This window comes from Ambystoma mexicanum, chromosome 3q (assembly GCF_040938575.1).
Source record: "Ambystoma mexicanum isolate Mex_15411 chromosome 3q, UKY_AmexF1_1, whole genome shotgun sequence".
NCBI lineage: Eukaryota > Metazoa > Chordata > Amphibia > Caudata > Ambystomatidae > Ambystoma > Ambystoma mexicanum.
Genome location: NC_090926.1, coordinates 622,684,515 through 622,708,062, shown reverse-complemented (window position 1 = coordinate 622,708,062; position 23,548 = coordinate 622,684,515). Strand labels below are relative to the sequence as shown.

The 23,548-nt window shown below is 47.2% G+C and overlaps 1 protein-coding gene across 1 annotated transcript in view; it reads right to left on the bottom strand.

Moving 5' to 3' along the window:
* ELAC2 (elaC ribonuclease Z 2) overlaps positions 1-23,548 on the bottom strand; it is a 972,577-nt gene that overhangs the window by 67,368 nt on the left and 881,661 nt on the right. The window contains exon 23 of the mRNA XM_069654514.1: positions 2,913-3,057. Within this exon, the coding sequence (XP_069510615.1) occupies positions 2,913-3,057 (145 nt within the window). The remainder of the gene's footprint in view (positions 1-2,912; positions 3,058-23,548) is intronic.

Genomic DNA, 23,548 nt, shown 5'->3' with positions numbered 1-23,548 from the left:
ACCCGAAGAAAGACTGAACGGCAGAACCGTGAACTGGTAGTGATGCTGGCACACTACGAACCTAAGGTACAACCTCAGGTACTGCCCATGCTTTCGATTAATGGGCACATGAAAGTAGGCATCCTGAAAGTCCAGTGAAACCAACTTGTCTTGCATTTTGAGTGCTTGAAGTATCTGGGCCAGAATAAACATCGTTAATTTGCCGTTTCTTAGATACAAATTCAGAAGCCTCAAATCCAGTACTGGACGCAAACCCCCATCCTCCTTTGGAACTAGAAAGTAGGTGGAATATCAGCCCTGGCCTCGTTCCGAGCTTGGTACCAGTTCTGTCTCACTTAGAGAGAAACTTACAGTCTACTCCGAGAGGATGGGATCCTGAGGCAAGGGCTGGTGTTGGTGTGAGGGTGATTGTCTGGGGGATGCTGCATAAACGTGAGACAGTAGCTCTGTTGAATGACCTGTAAGGCCCAAGCTTCGGATGTGGTGTGGGACCATTCCAAGCTGAACAGGGAAAATCTCCTCCTCCACAGGAACTTGTGACAGAAGACCTCACAGAGGTTTTGCAATCTGTGGGGCAGCAGCGACGGTGGCTGCAGCCGCTCCACACTTAAGGGCACCTCTACACCTCTTCCCCTAAGGAAGTATCTGCCCAGCAGCCTTCCTGGGGCCACCTGACCTCGGCCACGTGGCATGTAGATGATGGAGGGGCAAAAATCCAGACCCCTCGCAGAAGGCTGTTGGACAGCTATATCCAAGGACTTTGCAGTGACTTCAGAGGACAGATTTCTTACGGACATCATTTGCTTTAGCCCCAAACAGGTTCTGTCCATCAAACAGCATGTCTAAAAGCGTTGCTTGTACATCATGCGTGAAGCCCGATGTCCTCATCCAGGAGTGACACCATACCACTGTACCTTTGGCCATGGAGCGGCTGACAATCGACTGTGTCCAGTCCTGACTGCAGAATCGGATGGGAGGCCTCTCTGCCATCCTGTACCAAAGACAGGACACCCTCTCACATCACCCATTTAGGAACGTGATCTGCTGCGTTGGCCACTGAAGACTACAGACGAAACTAACACTTTGCCAGGGTACAAGAGGCACTGATTGCACATAGGGAAAGATTGCCAGAAGCAAACACCTTCTTTCTCCAGGTTCCCAGTCTCTTACTCGGTCAAGGGGAGGGAAGGTGGATGATTTCAGGTTCGCAGTTGTGGCCTGCACCACTAAGCTCTCAGGGGAGGCATGAGTGGACAATAAGGCTGCATTGGATGGGGTAGGACAGTGCTTCCTAGCCAGTTCTTCATCAGCTGCAAGTGCAGAGTTGGGCCTTTCCCACATCTCAAGTGTGGGATTTTCCAATGCTATGTTGGAAAGTAGCAGGGTCTCCCATCCTTGGGGCCTTCATCCATGATGTCCGCTAATTCAAATTGAATTTTGAGTCTGGATGGACCAGATAGCCCCAGGGTATGAGCCACCTTAGTCAGCCCCGGTAGGACTTAGGGTTACCTGGAGTTCAGGGGAGGTGTCGAGACCACTGGCCTCCTGCATATCTGTGGCCAGTCCCTGGGCGGCTTCACCTTCCCTGTAAAACTCTTATGCAAAGTCTTTTTCCTGGAGGCTAAAGGCTCTAAGCCAAAGGGAACCTGTTCTAACTCTTCATCGTATGTGTCATCCATTTTAGGCATGAAGAGTTTCAAAGGGAGAAGTGCGTATTCCAGAGGAGCACTCACATCACAACAGGAGAGACGGGATGGGTGCCGAGCTTCGACACCCGAAGGTGGAGCCTGTCGGTGCTGGCAGCACTTGTCCCCTCTTGGCTCCAGACCAGAGTACTTAGGTGTGCAGGAGTAATCCCTTCCGGGTAGCCTGCCAATCCCAAAGGACACTGAAGGTCCAGTTGGTACGAGGGGCACCATCGGTGCTGAGGCTGTTGCCTTGGCAACTACGTCAAGCATCTTGAATCGAAATGTCTCCAATTTCTGTGGGGTGGAGCATTGGGTTGGAAAAGGTACGCGAGCTGCCGGTTCTGGGGAATTCCTGAAACTGGGGCTCTTTTCTTGGAGGAGGAAGCAGGGGGGGGGAAGAGATTCTCTCCTCGGGTTAACGTTCTGAGCCACCTGACCTCCAAAACAGGACTCTGTGACTTCACCTTTAGTCTTTGCGGAAGCAGATGAAGGTCTTCGCTGCCCTCTCCCAGAGGGTTTTCGGTGCATGGAATGGCATGACTTGCAGCCCTGGGTGTGGTGTTCCTCACCCAAGAAATAATGGCAAATCCTGTGCGGATCCGATATGGACATCTGTCGGCCACAATCCACACATGGTTTGAATTCGGAAGACATTGTTGGGTAGGGCATGATGTCCAAAAATATTGGATGATTGTGTTCCCGAAGCGAACATAGTACGTGGAAAAAAGGAATTGAGGTCACGGGGTGCAGTGCCTCAATATATACTGGCCCCAACATCATGTTCGGAGAGACGAGGCGCTGGGCGCAGCCGAGCTGTGCCCTCAGGTTGTGGAAAGGTTTCTGAAGAAAAGCTTTGCTGTGGATAGGATATCATAGAAGAGGAATCCGTGGTAGGAAATAACCATTCGAAAAACGTAACAGTCCAGTACATCAATGATCACATAAAAGGGTAATCGGTGCCATAAGGACACGTACCTGCAAGAGGTGCACATTATACATGATTACCATTAAAGAGAATAACCATTTATATAGCGCAGACTATAAACTGAATGGTCCTTTGGCACTTCTTAGGTTGTATTCGACTCTAAGCTTCTTAAACTGACATGCAACCTAGAAGTCACATACAGATATCTTTAAACTAAAACATCTGATCTTTCTGCATAGTAAACATTTTTAGAACTACTTTATGCATATTACCGACAGACTAGCCATTGTGCAACTTACCCTCATATGGTCAAATGCAATCCCAACCTTTTCGTTGAAATCTGAACTAAACAGAGGAATTTTGGCATATCTTTGACTGAAATGGTTTAACATAATGAATTCTGCATTCATTTTCATACCAACACTGATCGCCTGTGATGTTGTACTGTGAAGAAACAGAAACCAATGTTTAGTAAAAGTGATGGGGAAATAAAATACTGAGCAAAATGTATTATATGGTTAATATGTTTATAGACAACATCTTTTTAAAAAAAAGTTTTTGGGGGAAAAAACTCTTTGATACAAAAGATCAAAGCAATTTTTGAGAACTATGCCACAGAAACAGATTGAGGCTAGCAAGCTGCGCAATGAAAAAAACCTAAAAAGTCACATGCAAACGAGAAGAATAGAGCATGAAACTATGATTAACTTTGCTCGTCCACTTCATGCATGTTGTAAAAATACAGATGGCAGCAGTCCCTTGCTTGATGCTTCAAATGCATCCAACCTATTTGCTTCGTATGGTGGCAAAGCAGCTACTGAATGTAAATCACTAAGTAACAACGTCACATAACTGTCAATTGTAAAATATTTCAAGTTCATAAATAGTTTTTATTGTTTGTTTCCATATTCGATATTCAATTTCAGACACAGACTAAACAAAGTATTAGCACATTGATTCAAGTCTGAAAACATTTCTTCTGAATGCAAAATCCATCCATAAAAGCGTGTTCAAAGACATTCACAAAACCAACTACATATTAAATAAAACCGTGAACATTGGAAAGTAATACAATGTTTGTGTAGGATTATTAACTATTTATTTAATTTTCCAAGAATTCATAATTATTGGATGAGGTGCATGTTCTAAGACAGACCAGTAACTATTAAAGTATTCCTTGCAAACACACACAACATATCAAGGCCTGTGTAGCAAGAATATGTGCTAGTCAGCCTTTCAATTGCATATGTATTGCAAGCCTAATTTATCATTGAGGAATAATTTAGATGAGATCACAAGTAAAAAGACAATGGTGTTCATTATTACCGTTACCGATGTGGTGTCCGGCAGAATTACTGCTGTTTTACAACTTGGTGGGAGCGCGCACACACCATTGGCAGTAACAGTAATTCTGTCTAACGGAATTACTGCTGAAGGAGTCCCTGACGGTACTTCCGCCCGGATTGAGAGAAATTGCTGTTACTGTCGTGCAATCAGTGGTAATTACACTGGCAGAATTACCGCCAGCGGAAATAGGGTCATCGACAGAACAGTAAGCATGGCAGTGGTCATCACTCAATCCACCCTGAATCCCCTACTTCCTGTAGCCATCCAGACCCACAAAGGAGAAAAATCATGTCCCAAGAGAAGGTTAAAGGGAAGATGCCCGACCTGAGACAAAGGAAGCAGAAGTTCAGTGAGGCAGAGCTGCCAGTCCTCATTGACTAGGTAGTGGCCGATGCTGAGGAGTTATATGGCTCTCAGCATCATGACACATCAGGGCAGAGCAAGTCAGCAATCTGGTCAGGCATCTGTAACAAGGTCACGGCTGTGGGCACAGTCCCATGGGCTAGCGTGAACTACAGGAAGCGGTGGAACAACCTGAAGGCTAGGGTCCGCAGACTCTGGTCCAAACACCAGTGGGAGGCATCAGCCACAGGAGGTAGCACCATGGACCCCCTTATGCTGACCTATGGGAGGAGAATGTCAACTCCATCCTCCACATTGTGGGACTTGGGAGTGTCTAGGTCGGGGCCAGCAACCAAGGCGAAGCTGGTGAGTTTGAATGCCCACCCCCGCACCCTGACAATGCACTGGCCAAACGGCCATCCCAAACATGTCCCTCAGCATAGATGGGCCCAATGGATAGGGCAAGGTGCCACCACATGTCAATGCACCCAAAGGCAATGCCACCCCATGTGTATGCAAGGGTACGTGGACAACTGTGCACATACCCATGCACAGTAGAATGAATGTGCATGTGAGCAGATGCAACTATGAGCAGCACCCATGTGTGCGGAGAAAGGCCAAGGGCCAAAGTGGACCCCCAGCACAACTGCATGTACAGGCCACATTGCCAGCCGGACAGGCAAAGGGAACCTGCCAATGGGGTGTGCACCCTCAGCAGACACTACCCCCATCTTGCAATGGTCTGCACGCGACCATACCCATCAGACAACACGTGTATGATGTCCCTCCTGTAGATTGAGAGACTAGCAAGCTCACGTGCACGTATGCATGATGACAAACATGTCACTGTCCATCCAACAGGTTCACAGGTGACTCAGGAGTAGGCCCATCTACCTATTTTGGCCAGATCTCCAGTGCGACGCCAACAACCTCCACCCCTGCACTGCCCAGCAATGGGAAGGGGAAAAGAAAGACACCATGGCGCAGCAGTGCTGCACATGCCAGCGTCAGTATGACACCCGATGGCAGCGATGCCAACACAGCTGCAGGTGCTGCACCCGCAGGAGCTCTAACCGCCACCCAACAGCCGGCCACTGTGGTGGTGACAGGGGAGGCAGAAGCTGGCATGCATGCTAAACCAGCACCCACCCAACTGCCCATGACACCCTCTAGTCACATGAGTAGGACGACCAGTCACATGGTCAGCGTAGTCTGAGCCAGAGCGTGACATGGAAGCGTAGGTGGCAGGGCCTACAGCTCACCCTACTTCACCCCCAACCCTCCCTGTACCCCACAACCCAATGTGCAGCATACAGAGGAAGCAAGATGGAGGAGGCTGGACACTACTGAGCAGAGAGGTGTGCATGGAAACACTGGCGGACACACAAGTGCAACATCTGCAGGTGATCCGAGACACTGTCCAGGGTGCCTCACAGAGTGTTGCGAGGGTCATGGCCGGGGACCGACTACAGTTGCATATGGCGGAGAGGGATAAGAATGAGGACATTTCGGATTTTGCAGAGGCAATGCAGGCCAGTATGCTCCTGACAATCCAAAACATCCGGGGGCCTGAGTCGAAACCAGTCCACCTCCGTCACCTCCATCTGAGGGATACGTGCCCAGCATCCCAGGACGCCACTCCATGCACCATTTGGCTCCAATGGTGCTGGAGCAGGCCTGCAAAGGCAAAAGACAACGCAAGTGACTTGACATTGCACTCTGTACATAAGCACAAGGGAGGAGAGAGGGCATGGGTGTGTTGGGGAGCAGGAGGGCATGGGTGTGTTAGGTGATGGTGTGCAGGGGGATGAGGTGGTGGAATGGGGTTAGGGTGTTGGAGATTTTGCATTCACACTTACATATATAAATCTAATTCACTTTAAGCAATGCCAAGTCATTCCTTTTTGTGTGATTGTGGTTTCTTCGATGCTTGGCTGTGTACAAAGATGAGCAGCATGCGATCATCGATGTGATCAGAAATGTGTTAGTCGATGCCGCAGAAGACTACCATCCCTTCCCTCCTCCCACTCACAGTGTGGCAGCACTGCACCTGCAGATGGTGAGTCGTCTTCTGGGGGTGGCGTGTCATCAGGGGGCAAGGGGACATTTTTCCAGAGGGAGATGCTGCGCAGCATGGCACAGGCAAGAAATATTTGTTCAACCTTCCCTGGCCTGCACATCAAGGCCCCTTAGATGCGGTGTAGACACCGAAAATGACCCATAGGTCCGCTCTATGGGCAGCCTGGTCCCGACGTGTGCCTCACTGTAGGCATCTTCCGGTGGCGTAAGAGGATTGCACACAGGTGTCATTGCCCATGGTGGCTGAGGGTATCCAGAGTCACCTGCAAGGGCAAAGGTAACGGGTGTGAGTCACGGTGCATTGTGGATGAGTTTCCTTTCCAAAGGCATGCTGATGGACAGTCAGTTCATGCCTTTTTGGTTTCCATCGGTAATTGAATGTGATGCCATTTACTATATGGGTACATATGCATTATGGTTTTATACCGTGCACACCCCTCTCAAACAGCAGTCATCACTTTCATGGCCTGTGATTGGCAATGACGGGTGCACGTTGCCTATATTGGGCCTGTGCGTTGCTATCATGTATGTGCCCTGATGGCTGATTAATTGTTCTTAAGCATGTTTGCGGTTTCTGCTTACCTTTCATTATGGCATCAAATACATAATTACCAGATCACATGCAATCACTGTCTGCCAGTGTTGATTTGTTTTTGTACAGTATTGAACTGTGATATTGGATGTGTAGGTCTCTGTTCCCTGTGCATCTTGATTCAAGCAGTCCTCTCTGTGTCACCTAATTGTTGGGGCAATATGCATCAGTAACATATTACTATATTGTCCTACATGGCCTAGTACCGTGGCATACACTGATCAGTTGTGGTAATGTACCACCCTCCTTTCATATAGCATTTCACTAGTGCTGCGTGATTGGTCTGTGTGATGCCACTTATACTCACCCAGTATCCATGTTTGTTGGCCTCTGTGCCCCTCCATGTATGCAGGCAGAGCGCTGTTCTGCAGGACCATGGTGTCGTGGGTGGAACCATGGAAGCGGGCACAGCAGTGTGTGGTCACAAGGTCAGCTTTGAAGGTGATCATGAAGGGATGCTGCTTCCTGTTGCGATATACCTTTTCGAATGACTGGGGGGCCACCAACGCCACATGGGTGCAGTCCAGAGCGGCTATAACTTTGGGCAGGTGTGCTGATGCGTGACAACGTACCTTTGTACAATTTATCTGTGCTGGGGTGGTGGGCAGGAAGATGTGACGGGAGGCATGGTGCAGGAGTGTTTCAGGTACCTGTGCAAGCACATGTGACAATGTGGGCTGGGACATGCCTTGAAGCATGTCCACAGTGTGCTAGAAGGTGCCAGTAGCCAGGAAGTGCAGGACCAACACAAGCTTCAGACAGATCTGATGTTGAACCTGCACTTTATGTTAACATGGATCGGGGCAAGTAGCTCAACGATGGCCTCCCTGTTCAGCTGGTATGGAATAATCAGCTGGGTATCAGTTGATGTCAAAGGTCAGGCCTGACCTGGGGAAGGTACCCTCTCCGTGGCGTCTCCTCTTGCTGCAGTTCCTTCCTCGCAGCTCAATGTGGAGCAGGAGGAGATGCATGCCCCAGTTTGCAACGGCTAGTGGCAGCATGGTATTTGGAAGTGTGTTAGGGTCAGGTACAGGCTCTTTGTGATCGTTCCAGGGTGGATTGAGTGCACCTGTCACTTATTTTCCATCACCTGTATTCATTTAGGTGGAGATAACTGAACTGTGTTTTGGTAAAATTACTGCCCAGTTTCGGTTGTATTTCTACTTGTAATGCGGCGTAAATACCGTTTTGGATCAAGGCAGTAATTCCAGCAGCAGAATTAGCCCCGTCGCTAATTCTGCCCAATGTTGGAGGCAATTACGTCAGTGTTAATTACATCGGGGTTAACTCCGCCGACATAATTAGTGCCGACTCCTTATTCGGCAGTATGGTAAAAGGGGTGGTAATTATCGACACTTTTACCATTTACCACCATTTACCTTCCATAATTTTAAATATTGTCATGAAGCGCGTAATAAAGTGCAATGGTTTTATAAGTATAAAGCATGGACCAGTAATAATATCCCTGCCAAAATATTTTATGATTCTCCCACAAAAAATGAGTCGCCACACATCGGAATACTGGCGGTTCCATGAACTAAAGATAAGAATGAATTACTTTTGAACGGCACTAATGCACAGGATTTCAGTGAAATAGTCTGTAAGGGTGTCGAAGAAGGATGCTGACTGTTAGGCAAGATTGTATGCAGTACCCTTTGGGTGAACTACAACAACCCTGTCCTCCTGGCAATAGAAACCAAACCTTTGGTATAAGTCTGCACTACACAGGTTGGTAGCGTGTGGAGCAGCCAGGCATATCTCAAGAGGGGTCAATATGAGCTGTAGGGGAGTTACACAGATTCACAGTGGCAAGTATTCAAATAAACTCTTACACACAAGTTTCTTGATAAAATAATTATTAATGTATTTAGTCAGTCAGTTAGAATAAGCCCTCTTCAGAAGGGAGCAATATAAAACCACACAAATATACTTCAAACATACACACTCTTAGTTATCTAAATCAGCACATATCCATTTGGGATGACATACAGGCACTACCTACACCCTCAGGGGACTTCAATAGCTATGGTGCTGTTGACATTAATATATCACTGTTGCATTTAGAGTAGTCTTAAGAGTAGTGTCAAAGAGAAGAGAGTTCAAAATAAAACGAGTATTCACACAGTTATTGCTAACTAGGTAAGTACTTTCAATACAACCCCCAATGCAAAGTCAGTTAACCCTTTCCTGGAAGGAAGGCAAAACACAAGCAGAAGAGAGAAAAGTCATTCAGGGAGCCTAGGCCAATGTAAGGGAGGAAGGGGCCTTTCAACCTCCCCCCACATCCCATATGTAATGGAAGTTATGGTCATTCAATTGCAGGAGACGTCCCTGGGTCCGGGCTACTGGAGACAGAGTTTGCACACCATTGCATGACACAAACTCCATCTAGTACATCCCCAGATTCCATTTTGTATTATCCCCGACTCCATCTTTTGCTATGCCGTACTGTGATATCTAAATAAGCCCTCTCTCCCTTCTCCCAGCGCTGCATACAGCTCACCCCCACCTCCTCCACCCTTCTCTGCGCTGTGGCTGTCCTGTTCTCACGGATGCTTGAGCGAGAATTGTTGCAAAATGACAATATATTTCCTCTCTTCCTCTACAGATCATTGCTCTGTGTGAGACCGGGCCGAAGCCTGGCTTGCGAAAACCATCCGTCTCCACAATTCTGCCCTAGCTCCTCCAAACCCCCACCTTTAGGAATTATTGCCTGTATAACCTTTGCTCCACTGTGTTTGTCATGTAGCAGACAGTGGGACCCATCCCCATGGGCCACCCTAGATGGGCCCCAATATAACTAATCCTGAGTGATCATATATTCTTCCTGTACTAACACCTATCATTCCATTTGTTTGAACCATGAGGCACCATGTCAATAAATCTCAGGAGGGCAATTTCAGATAAGGCACCTGGACCCTTGCTCCCCTGTCTCCACTGAGCCCCAGGGCAAGAATGCATGCTTTTTCCAACAATTTATAGACCACCCTGCATATTCTGTGTAAAGCTTTTATGTCCTACGATAACCACTGCATGCTAATAATTACTGTGTAGCTTACATTAGTTAGACTGATGGTGGGGACTCAGCCTGACCTTCACCCGATCCCAGATGAGCCCAGCTGACCCACAAGAAGCAACAAGTTCAGCACCAGCCAATCGAGCAGCACCGTCACCCTATACCGCATAATGTATTAGCTAAATGAGCCAATCAAATGGCACCATGTAACACTTAAAGAAACCGTCATCAATGACGAAGATTGTGGTTAAAAATGTTATGTTTCTGTATTGTTGCAGAGCGCTCTCGGAGCAGCAGAGTCCTATTATGCCCCATTCCCACGCCCGAATGCCCCCTCACCCAGGTGATCCTCCCACACTGGTCCACCCCAGGAAATGGGTCCAAAATCAATGGTCGTGTACTGGCCACCTGGATGACAGATCCCCCTGAGACAAGCTGGTGAGACACCTTCGGGTTTCTCACAACACCAAGCGTCAACCCTTCCTCCAAGACTCATCCCACAGAAGAAAAAGAAGAACTCCTATTCAGAGTGAAGCAAGCCAAGCAACGTTTCATAGCGGGCTAGGTCGGGAGGGCGATCTGAGGGCGAAGAATCCTTTAATGGATTGCATTCTCCCACAAATTCCTCATCTCGATAGACCTCCCAAAGTAGTACCGATTTTTGGTGGCGGGATGAAAACTTCAACCAAACATTTCTAATACGGCTCTCCATAAAGGTCATTTGAAAACTTGTGGCGAGAAGACCAAGTTGCTGGCAGATCCCGCTAACCGGCACTCCCATCCTGAAGCGCAAAGGACACCGTCACATCCTGAGTAAAATGGGCCCATATGCCTGGAAGCATCTGTTTCCCTGCCTTCTTGTAACATTCAGCAATGCACACAAGTATCCGAGATGGAGGAATTACTTTTTAGTAATGTTCTTTCTGTGGATTTTACTCCCACAGATTCCTCATCTTAATAGCTAGCTATGCACCGTTGGCTGCTCTGAGATTTTTTTAGACAGGTGCACAGTGCCACTTAAGACCGTAGTCAGCGACTCCCACATATACAGCCGTACCATTCCACGACAAGGGACATTAAATTGGGTGCCATATAAAAAGGGTGCACCAAGCACCCCTCTCTCAGTTTTACACTTATTTGCCCACTGGCTCAACCTGCGAGAGGCATAGAAACAACAAAAACACAGCCAACATTGAATGCTTGATCAACTTTTTCTTCAATATGTCAATCTTTGAACAAAACCAGAAGTAGTATGGCAGTCGGACAACAAATTGCTTCTGCCCAAACGTAGTACTTTGCTCCTCATGTCATTGCACACGGAAACGTGACCGGAGAGTGTGATTAAAACTATAGACTTCCAAGCGAGTTAGACTGAGAGGGCAATGAGGAATCTGTGGGAGAAGAATCCACAGAAAGAACAATTAATTTTTCCTTTAATGGATTCCATTTTCCCACAGATTCCTCCTCTTGATTGACTCCAAAAGCAGTAACCGTGCTGGAGGAGGCTTGGAAGTCAAAGCTAAAAGCTCAGGAGGACTGCCCCTTACCAGAACATGCAAGTCCAAGCCGTAATGCTTGGCAAACGTGTGCAGAGAAACCATGCTGCTGCACAACAAATCTCTAGCTGGTACTCCCCTCTGAAGAACCGAGGAGGCTGTGACCCCTCTGGTAGTTGGTTTGCAAGAGATAGTTTTCTTAGTAACTGGCGCCCCAACCTGTATATTGAAAATGCAATGAACAACTGGTCATCCTTTCTGAAAGAGCCCGTTCTAGCCAAGTAAAATCTCAGCGCCCTCTTGGGATCCAAACTGTGGAGTCTCTCCTCGTCCTTTCAAGGAAGGGGTGGAGGGTAAAACTCTGGGAGATTGATCCTCTGGCCCAGATGAAATTCACTTTTGGCAAGAACCTCAAGTGTACTTTCAGGGAATCTCTCTTTAAAAAAACATCAGGAAAGGGGCGTTACTGGAGAGTGCCTCCAATTGACTGACCCTCCTAGCAGATGTGATTGTCACCAAAAAAGTATTCTTGAATGTGATGAGTCTGATGGGAGATTAATGCAAAGACTCAAATGGAGCTACCATCAGGAAGGTGAGAACCAAGTTCAGATCACACTCGGGAACCACAAAAGGCAAAGGAGCGAATAAATTAACCAAGCCCTTCAAAAACGGGGCCACCACAGGGATGGTAAAGAAGGAACCTTTTTCTGGCGTCCTTTTGAAAATGTAAAGAGCCGCCAGATACTACTTCACTATGTCGGCTTGAAGGCCTGATTTGGCTAAGGCTAACAAAAATTCCATCATCGAGGAGGTGGGACACGACATAGGGCCCACTCCTTTCGCTTTGCATCAAGTCACAAACATTCTCCATCTGCATGCCTTCAGAGATCTTGTGGATGGTCTACGTGCAGCCAAGAGCACCTCTAGCACCTCCTCCTTGACGTCCCAGTCCCTGTACCTCAGCCTCTCAAGAGCTAAGCGTGCAGGTTGAGAGGGTCCATGTTGGGGTGAAGCACATTGCCTCCCGACTGTGACAAGGGGTCTGGCATTCGAGGAAGCCAGAGAGGTGGGAATTCGGCCAGTTCCAGGAGATCTGTGTACCACGTCGTCCTAACCCAGTCTGGGATGATGAAGCTAAGACATAAATATTGGCAAACACGCGGAAGAAATAAAAATTGGGAGTACAAATACTCCCCCAAAAAAATAGGAGAAAGATAAGTAGAATCGTGCAACCCTGCTTTCACCATCACAGCCAGCTTCATGGATAGACTTGTTTGGACCAGTAGTGCACACAGTACCACAGGAAGACATTTTAACTGCCTGATTGGAAAAAGTAAACATGTATCTTTTAATCTGCATGAATAACTAGGTGCAAAGAAATAAAGCTTACAAAAACATCTGTTTTTCAGTTAAAACTATTTTTACTCACTAATAAAATACACTCATTGGCAATTGGACTTACATTTTGACTCCAAAAAAAATTATTTACTCCAAACTTTAAAAAAAATGGGGGTAGAATACTCCCACTTCCAAATATTCTCTGTAGAACAGATTGTTGGCAACGCATGATGGAGGTCGAAGACCGACTCCAGCAAGAATTCATCCCCCAATGCCGCGCTGGGCATAGCTATGATCTCTGGGCATAGCCCCCACTCGTGGGAGACAAAGCTCTGTCTGCTCCGAGAGTCTGCCAACCCATTATCCACCCCTGCCAGATGAGTTGCAGAGGCTATGTTGTTCTCTAGCATCCAGAACCAGAGTGCATGGCCTCCCTGCACAGGGGCAGTGATCTCACACCTCTCTGCTTGTTGAGGTAGTACATGGTCACTGTGTTTTCTGTTAAACACCAGGACATGTTTCCTCTGCAGAGAAGGCACAAAAGCGGTCAGCGCTAGTCTGACCTCTCACAGCTCCAGCAGATTGATGTGGTAACCTTTCTCCTTCTGAGACAAATGACTGCTGAACTAGAGGGGGCCGCAATGAGCTCACCAGTACTTCAGTGAGGCACCTGTGATGGCATGCTCCTTCAACCATGTCGTCCAGAAAGGTTCTACCAAAATGTTCGTCCTGTCGCCCCACCAGGTCAGGTGGTTTGCTGTGATGCTGGAAATGCTTTTGCAAGGGCAGGGTCGCCGCCTCCTCCTTGGCCTGCCACTTTTGTGTTTTTTTCTGTGTGTTTTTCTGCCAGGGGTGTGGACCCCTGGCAGTGCAGCTCTTCATTTTTACCTTTTGGTGAAAGTAACCATGGGATACCTTAAGGGCACACATGGGTAGGGGTACACCCTTGTACCCCTAGTGTATGTTTCTGGGCACACGTGTGTTTCCCACAGAGCAGGGTATGGGCTGGTGTCAGCCACATGCTGACTTTAAAGTGACTCTGGGAAAACCTAATTTGTGGGATACCCAAGCCCTGCCATAGGAATCAATGGATTCCTACACAAAGGCAAGATGGCCACTGTAGCCTCTTGGTTTCACTTGCCTGTACTGCTGTTTTCACAGAGTCCTGAAAAACCCTGGCTCAGTTCTCTTCCCCTGAATGGCTGTTGGGTGGAAGGACCATTTATGGCTATGAGGCTGCCTCCTGCCAGACTGCATGGAGTCTTCCCAGGGACTGCTTGTTGCGAGTACACCCTTGGGGTGGAACCTGTATAATTATAATTGTTCTGTTATAAAGCACTTAATAACAGAGACCAGTTTCAAAGCGCAAGTGTGGAATTCAAACCTGTGTTGCTATGTGTTGTCTTACTTCGAAGACAACCATTTTTCCCTCCGAGCTATCCTCCCAGTATGAATGGAGTATTGAGTCAAATCACATTCTGTGTTGTGGGTGTCTAGTTTTGGTCTTGTGACAATGCCTAAGCCAGACATGACAAACTGGAATGAATGCAGTGAGTGCTCTAAAAGGCTGGGTAGTTGCCCCAAATCCACATCCTGTGTTTTCGGTATCTGGTTTCGGGTGAATGGCATGAATGCCTGTGGGCCTGATTGGGTGCTGCCTGCATGAATGCTTGTGTGTGACTAGCTGGCTGAGCCTGAGTGAATGGGGAGTATTTTGTATGACAGGTGACCTCACACATACCACCTTGTCAGAAGCTGAAACAAGAAACCTGAAGCAAGAAGCTGAAGCAAGAAGCTGAAGTCACCTGAAGCAAGAAGCTGAAGTCATCTTAAGCTTGTATTGTGGGTGCAGCTGGAGAAAAAGGGCGTCAGGTGTCTTGACCCACTTTTGAATCATTATGCTACAACATTTGGTGCTGTGGGCTTAGAAAATGCAAGATGGCTGAAAAGCCCACATTTGCGCCAGAATCCAGGAAAACCGTGCAGTTTTGCGCACACCAAAATAGTCGCCTGACCTGCCACCCACCAGTGTGAGCGTGGTGGGCCAGAAGCGCCATGAGTGAAACGTGGTGCCAAAGGAAAAACAGCAGTGCCTGTTAGCTCAAAAAGCGCTTTGAAATCACCTTTCTCTGAAATGCAAGCTAAAAATGCCTATTTTAAACATTGCAAGATATTCAAAAATCTCACTGAACACCAGCAGACATTTGGCAGAATGTAGTCTTGTGTGTATACAAAATCTGGAAAGATGAAGAGCCTAAAATAATGTTGATAACAAAACTGGCTGAGCTGTGGATGTCAGCAGCTCAAGTGAAATTGGACTTAAAGCCACTAAAATCGAAATGTTTAAAATAAATGAGTGATTTACTTTGGAGTGTCACATAGGTTGCAACTGTTTAAATGTCATAGTTTTGAACTTAGAATCAGCGTTCTAGCTGCATGTGTCAAAATTGTAAGTTAGATTTGAATGAAGAAAAATGGAACAAAAGTGACATTTAGCTGAAGCCTGGCTTGAAGAGACTGAATTCTGCCCGGCAACTACCCCCGACAGGAATTGAAACTTGCCCAGCAACTGCATTCACAGGCCTGGCTGCCTTCTGCTGTTCCCACCAAAAGGAGATTACACCTCTCTGATTGAATCAGAGGAGGAGCACCTTGGGCTGCAGGAAACAGAACAATGAGCTTTCCTTTACTCAGGCAAATGTTAAATTAGGGGGGTCGTAAATGGCTTCCTCTTGGAAGAAACTGGGAGGAGCAGTGCTTCTGGGAGCCACCTGAGTTGGAGGCGGGCACAGACAGAAATCCCCCCCCCATGTGCTTTGGAACCTAAACCACACCCATCTGGGCCAGAGCATAATTTTAAAAAGATGGATAATTCATAGTACGAAATTGTCAAAATTATATATTAATATAATTTATTCTTGTGATTTTTCTGTGCACATTTTAAGAGGTTTTCGGACTCTATGGTATGTTCTGGGGGGTAGTAGCGCAAAATAAGGTATTACTCCAAATGTCTGTATGTTAAAAATCTGACACTATCATCTGATGGCCATACTCCTTTTGCATGTTTGTGTAAATTTTGGAAAAGTTTAGAGGTTGTGTTCTTGATGAAAAGGGCAGAATTCTGTCAGAAGTGGACACGACATCTTACAAAGACAGGGATCGGATGATTTGGTGCTACAGAAAATAGGTTAACTGGACATGTAATATTAGAAAAATTGTACATAGATAAATATGTATTTGGATCAAAAATAGATTTGTGTGCAAATTGACAAGGGGAGGATCCTCTGACCCATAAACCTACCTCATCACGATGACACTTCATTTTCTTCCCCAATCAGAGGACGGCAGATTCTCTCACCTAACAGGATCCTCAGAGAGTTGGGCATAGACAGTCAGCCTTCCCACCCACTTTCAAAAGACATAAAAAGAGCCACTAAGACCCAGGAAGGGACATTCACTTTTCCATTTCAAACTGATTTCTTGCGAAGCATTTTGCCGGACTAGACAATATCAAGAAGGACCATCCAGAACTTAGAAAACCAGACTCCAGATTTCAGAACTTGCAGCAGAGAGGCCTAGTCCAAAAGCTGAATCCTTTTTAGCAGGCCTCAACATCTTTTGCCTGACTCTTCAACAGCCGGGCTGTGCTGTTTGATTCTGGCTAGAACCCTATGCCAGAACCCAGAAAGCAGTGCTGTATCCAGACCAGACCGCTGTGCAGTGCCAAGAACTTTTGCCAGAACAAGAGATCCAGACCAGCAGAGCAGAGCTGACCCAGATCGCTGTGAGAAGAACCGGTACCAGAGACCGTCCGTGGCGAGAGAACCGCAGCTAAACCTGTTGACCAGATCCGTGACGGAGGCCCATTCCTTCCAAGACTAGGAGTGAGTATCCTGAAAACTGTGCCAGAACCAATCTCTTAGTCTAAAATAATCCGATTCAAACCATTTTAACCTGTCCAGAACTGCATCATAGAAATTGTGTCCATTCTCTGACTTTAAACCTGTGAAAGTGAGATTTGCCATTCTGAATCACTACTTTATTTCTGAAAATCTACCCCCACAAAATTGTCTGTATCTTTGGAATCACGTGTGCTAGGAACGATATTTGACTTTCATTTTAAAGCTACGATCCTCAGCTTTCCAACAAGCCCTAAACTTTCTACTCCTCATAGTTTTTCCGTAATCGCACTCGACGCACTCGGAAAAAGTGCCGCGAATTGCAACTAGCTCATTTCACCACCTGTCAAAAATCGCTGTCTTTTGCTTTGCATTGCTGGAATCCGTTTTCAACCTAATAATCCCTCATGAATAACTGATAGTGTTGACCTGAACTAATTCAAAGTAGCTGCCACCTACCATGAATCGCCTATAGGGAATTAAAATCATTTTTAGCATATTTTCACTTCTTTGCAAATCACATTTAAAGTATTTTTGCCCGTGTTTTAAAATCATCCCTGTGCTCTAAGCTTGCTAGGGGGGGGGAACTGAATTGGTATTGCATTTGATGGTATTCCTGAAAATTGTGTGCTCTCCTTCCATCTCTTTATACTGCATAGGGGGGGAGAGAATTGCCACAAGGGGAAAAGTGATTAGATTCTCTCTTGTTGAAACCATATCAGTTTATTTCTGTGCTGCATTCTTTCCATCATTGTTTTTCCTTGAAACCATAAAAGCATTCTCAGTTACCTTATCCTTTCTATCCCATTCCTAAGTGATTACAAAAGTGTGCTAATGTAATATTATCCCTTGTTGATCACTGTCATATTCATAAGTGTGCGATCAAATATTAATTTATTTATAAAAGTGTGATATCTTGTTTAATTGTTCAATACATCTTTTAATTTGAAAAACAAACCTACTTCTTGGCTCAGTGAGGTCAGGGGGATTCAAAGAGAGGGGCGTTATATAAGGGTTTATCATCCAGATTATAACTTGTCATAAAAATATATAAACAAGGGCTTCCCTTGGGCATCCCAGACCAGGCATTGACTTAGTTGGAGTGCTGAATTGAAGTCCCTTAACAAGGGCCGGCTGAAACTCTTCATTGAGGCTGCTTTGCTGACTGAAGGATTGAACCAAAGAGGACCTGGAGCAGCAACCTCTTCCTGTAGCTACGAGAGGACATTGTGCAACTGCTGCTCTTAACCCAAAGTTTCCTGGAAGCCAGTCATGTGTCCCAGCCGTCCGGAGAAGGGACATTTGTGGGTACTGAAGAGGAGTGCCTGGAGATCTTGAAGCCAACAAGTCCACATGTGTCGCCCAGGGTCCGGAGGAGTGTTATTCACTGCGGGAAGCCAAGCTGCTGAGTATCGCCTGGAAGAGGGGGTATCCTGACATAGTGCTTTCCGATGCCCACAGCTGCCAAAGTTCCAAATAACTGAAGGTTCCTTCAAGTGGCACTGTAGCCATGACATTTGTCCACTTTTCCGCACCAGCAAAGATCCAAGGTTGCTGCTGCCTGCAGAGGAATGCCCGCTGGTGGGTTTCCCGACACCAAGCCATGAAGAAAGTGGCCTGAGGGTCCAGACTTCGTGAGGGTCCTCAGTCCAGTCCAGTGCTTGAGTCTAAGTCACAAGAAACCACCATGTCAGTGCTGTGGCACCGAAGAACCGAAAGGTGGCCAACCATGAAATACAGAAACCTGACATGTGCTACTGCCACTGCACCCCGTCGCCAATGAAAGTCACTGGCTACCATCAAAGGACTTAACTTCTTCATCCAAGTCTTGTCGAGGTCCAGGACAAGTTTCATCTTCGTAGAACATCCACAGCCAGCGTAGCAACCCGACAACAGAGACCACCATGAAATACCTGCATTACTGCCTTTCCGACACTGCTTGGTTCCCTTCTGCTTGATACTGACATACCAACGACTCCTCTTTCCGCAGGGTGTCCATCCTCGAGGGGTCTCGTCGAGTAAAACCAAGAAACTCGAACACTTCGCCTGCCAAGGCACCAATGGTACTGTGACGAGGAAGAGCATCTTCCATCCTTCGTGGCCGCAGATTTGCCTTAGATGCTGTTCTCCTGTGGCTTCCCAGGTACTTTGGGATAGTGGGATCTGTTAAACGAGAAGCAGACTATTAATTCACATATTTGGACTGGACTGTAATATGCAACATAAAGTACACCTTAACTTTTCTTTACAAGTTACCCAGGTGGGGTGGATCATCACACAGTAATGCCTCTTTGGTCTTAAAGCTAGCATTCTGCCAATGTTCTGAATATTTCATGCCTTTCTACATTAATTCCTATGAAGTTATACAATGATTGGCAATTCTTATGCGTTTTAATTACTGTCAGCAGTTGGTGCATTTTTACAGAATCTAGGTATACTGTGATACCACATAGAATTGAATATATTATTGCCAATATTAGAATACGGTTGCCTGAGTACAAAATGTGTTATTTATTGGTAGAAGATTACCAGAACCTTATTTTACTTAATATAAGAACTGTGTCAGCACATAAACGTAGTGTGTGGACATTCCTTTGTGGGAGACTTGTGGACTCTCTGTACCTAAGAACCAGACTGCATCCCGTCCCTTGAGTCTTGGCATTGGTTGCTCGTTCATAGCTACAATTAGAGAACCTTGGCCAGGGTGTTATGTGCCTCTCGCCCAACTATAAAGAGATCACCTCCTCCAGTCTGTATATTCGCCACATACCTCGACACCTGGAGGACATATGGCATCTTGCTGAGCTGAAGTACTGCGACCACTCGGTCCTGAGAAACCACTGAAGTGATCTCATTCGGAGTCTCCCCTGAGGCTCCAGGAAAATACAGGATTCTATCAGGCCCAGAAAGGCAATTCTGGCAGACTGATGGAGATCTGGGAGAGAATGACATGTGTGCCACGTTGGTGACTCTCTCCTTGGGAGGAAAAGCCTTCCCTTCTCGGGTGTCCAAGACTGCTCCGATGAACTGGAGCCTTTGCACTGGTGAGGTCTGTGATTTCAGCAAGTTCAGGGAGATACCCAAGTTGATCATGCTCGGATCAAGCAATCGTCCAAGTATGGAAACACTAAGTCACCGGCTCCCTTCAGGTGGGCAGCTAAAACTGCTATGAGCTTGGTAAAGACTCTGGGGCCGGAGGGCAAGCCAAAAGGGAGCACATTGAATTGTGCTTCCTGTAGATGGGTACATGAAGGTCCAGCAACACCAGCCAGTCTTGGAACTGCAGAGCCTGGAGAATTTCCCTGAAAGTCCCCATCCTGAATTTGTTCAAAATCCTGAGTTCCAGGATGGGACAGAGTTTTCTGCCCTTCTTGTGAACCAAGAAGCATCACAAGTACCAACCCGAGCCCATTTCCTCGGCTGGGACTGCTGCTCCCTTCAAAAGAAGGGCCTGCAGTTATTCCTGGAGCTCCCATACTGGTTGCTGGGAGGGAGGAGGAGGTCTGTCCGGTACGCTCTTCAAAAACGGAACGCAGTAACCCCACTCGATTAGCTGAAGGATTCTCCAGGCGTCGGAAGTACTTTCTTTCCATTCACCCAAGAGCCCAGAGACTCTACCTCCGATCGGCAAAGTATGGAGAGAGACCTCAAAGAGGTTTCTGAGGCGATGTTGATACTACTTCAGTAGTCGACCGTCTCAACCCTCCTCTACCTCTAACCTGGCTGTGAGAACCTGTATTGCCCCCGTTTGATCTGGGGCGCTTACACCCTTCTGGGAAGGGTGGAGTACCTCCTGTCTAAACTTTTTCAGTGACTCGTCAGCTTTGCGGCCAAAAAGATGTTCACTATCGAAGGCAAGATCCAGCAGCTTCGACTGGACATTTGGGGAAAAACCCAAGGCCCTAAAGTAAGCAGACCTGCGCACAACTGTCAAAGTGCCCATAGCATGACCCATGCAGTCTGCCGTGTCCAACCCTTCTTGGATTGCTTCACAGGCCATTTCTTGGCCATCAGCCCCTATATTCAAGAAGCAATTCTTGAACTCTCCCTCTGGGAAGTGATTAGATGCTTCTGAAATGGTGCTCCAGAGGATATGTGACAATTTAGCAAAAGTACAAGAGGAATGTACAGCTTTAAGAGCCAAGCTCCCCAAGGCAAACGTTTCTTCGGCAAAGCGTTGACTTTATTCAATTGACCATCGGTGGGGAGGTTCAATGTTGAGGGCCTTGACGCAACCATTGCGGCCTGAACATCTAACCCTTTGGGGTTCAGGATAATTTTTCGTAAGCTCAGTATTGACTGCCAGTTGTCGAGCACGGGTGCTGCCACAACGCCATGAACTACTATGTTTTCAAAAAGGTAACATGGCATGATAACCTGCTCTGTGGATTTTTCCCCACTTTGAGAGTTCGCAGCCATGCTTTTTTCTCACTGTACCTTTCACAGATGGGAAATAACCATTTGCAAATCAGTCTTTGTCCCACTCACATGGGCATTCCAGCACCAAAATGATGGCAATTCCCTTCTGAACAAGAGTACCAACAGCAACCCCATACATGTGTTTCAGCCTTGTTGGGCCTCATCAGTGAGGGGGAGCTGTGCCTCTCTGAGCACAGTGAGCAAGTGGTCCACGTCTGGGTTCCCCCAGGTAACTCAGGGTTACCAACTACTATGGCAGCATTGAACGGCAAAGCCTGTTCAGTCTACAACCCACGGTCGATGATGTCGGTGAGGTTTTACAGCGACACAGGCATCGATAGTGTGGTGAGTCCCAAGGCCACAACAACCTTCTCGACCACCCTGCAGTGCACCCTGATGGAATTCCAGACCCGGATATGTGTCCAAACCACTGGCATCATGGAGACCCTCCCCCAGTTGCAATAACCCAGCCTGGTCCGCCATACAATCTGGCAATGGATCCAAGGCTGCACCCCCCCCCCCCCCAGCTCCCACTTCCCCATTGGCCCGGAACCCAAATGCTGTTGGGTTACCCTCCTTGGCAAAAATGGACTGCTTTGAGTCGAACACGGATCGAGTGTCAGGTACGAAGCTTCGAAATTGCAGGGCCTCCACTAGTCGAGGGGTTTCTTGGCCGCAGGAGAATGATTCTTGTTAGGAGGTCTCACTCGAGGGCGTTCCACCTGCCTTGGCTGCCTTCGTGCCAGATGTACCGGTGCGGTGGAGACGCATCTATCTGCGGCATTGAGGCCGAAGACTTGCCAGCCAAGGTCTTTTTAAAATGTTCAACGTTTGGTTTTTGAAGTCCTCCCACTCTTCCCTAGACACAGCCTTCGCAGGGTACAACTTACCCCCTTTGGTCCATTAAATCGGAATCAAGCCTGCATTTTTTGTGTGTGCAAGGACTATGAGGAGTGGTGAGTTTTTTGGGATTTCTTATGGCGACGTTCCTCAATGTTTTTCTGGAGTAGGCCCCACAGTATCATGCGCCGATGACTTTGGAAGCAAATTCGCTAGGGATTTTGACAGTGATCTGCCGAGCGTCAGACATCGTCAGACAAGAACCACATTGCTCTGTATAATGCCAATAACAAAATAAAAGAGGTGATGGTTGGAAGGTTTAGAATAAATCTTAACTTCCGGCATTGCTCTGGGCAACCCTCTAGACCATCGTTCTTCACCTGCCAAGCCATTACAAAAGGGGAAAGACCATATGCAAATCAGGCTTCGTCCCACCCCCAAAGGGGTAGTCCAGCCGAACTGCTAGGTCACATCCCTTCTGCACATGACCACAAGCATCCCCAAACATGTTTCAGCCTTGTTGGGCGTCATCAGTGAGGTGTAGCTTGGGTTTCTAAGCCCAGCAGGCACGGGACTCACATCTGGGCATACCCGTCCCACTCGGGGTGACAATAGCAAAATAATAATTTGCAACCTTCCACCCATCACTTTTTTGGTTTCAGTTTGTCTCCCTATGGGAGAGAGGGTATACCCAGACGTAGGTCTCTTGCTCGCTGCGGCATAGGGAACCAAGCTGCACTTCACTGAGGCCCAACAAGGCCGAAACAGGTCTGGGGTTGCTTGCGTTTCTGTGCAGAGCGGACCTGGACTAGCATTTTGGGCAGGGCTGCTCCCATTAGTGGCAGTACCTGACTGATTTGCATATGGCTGGACCTTTTTGCAATGGCGCAGACCAGCTAAAACACAGTGGTGTGGAAGGTTGCCCAGAGTAATGCCAGTGGTTCAGATTAACTTAAAACCTTACACCCATCAATTTTTTGGTTTCAGTCTGTATCATGCCTGACACCAAGACACTTCACACTGATAGCGTGTAGGTCTGTGAGGGACATATTAGAGTTGCAGTCCTTGCAGTGTTTAAACCCAGATGGTTTAGGCCCCAACATACTGACAAAGGATCAGAGTATTAAGGACCGAGTACAAGCATTTTGCAAATAGCGTACTGAGCATGCAGAGAAAGGAACCGAGGTGGGGGCAGGGAGAGTGCTCCTTTTATATGGCATCCAACATCACATCCCGTGTCGAGATATGGCGTGGCTGTATCCAAGGGCATCATCGAGCAGCACTATGCCCCCTGTCTAAACACATTTTCGAGCAGCCTAGGCTGGATAGCCATTAACATGGGGAATCTGCTGGAGAATGCAACCCACTGAACTATTCTGCGTGGTCATCGCTCTTCCCATCTCAGATTGGGAAAAAGCGACTAACAACTTATTGTCTCGCCAAAAGACAGCAGTCCTGGCAACATAAAAAACAAATTCCCTCTTGAGGTAGAGGCTATGGAGCATCTTTTCATCCTAGGATGGATGAAGTGTTGGATTAAAAAACAGGCAATTCCACATTCTGAGAA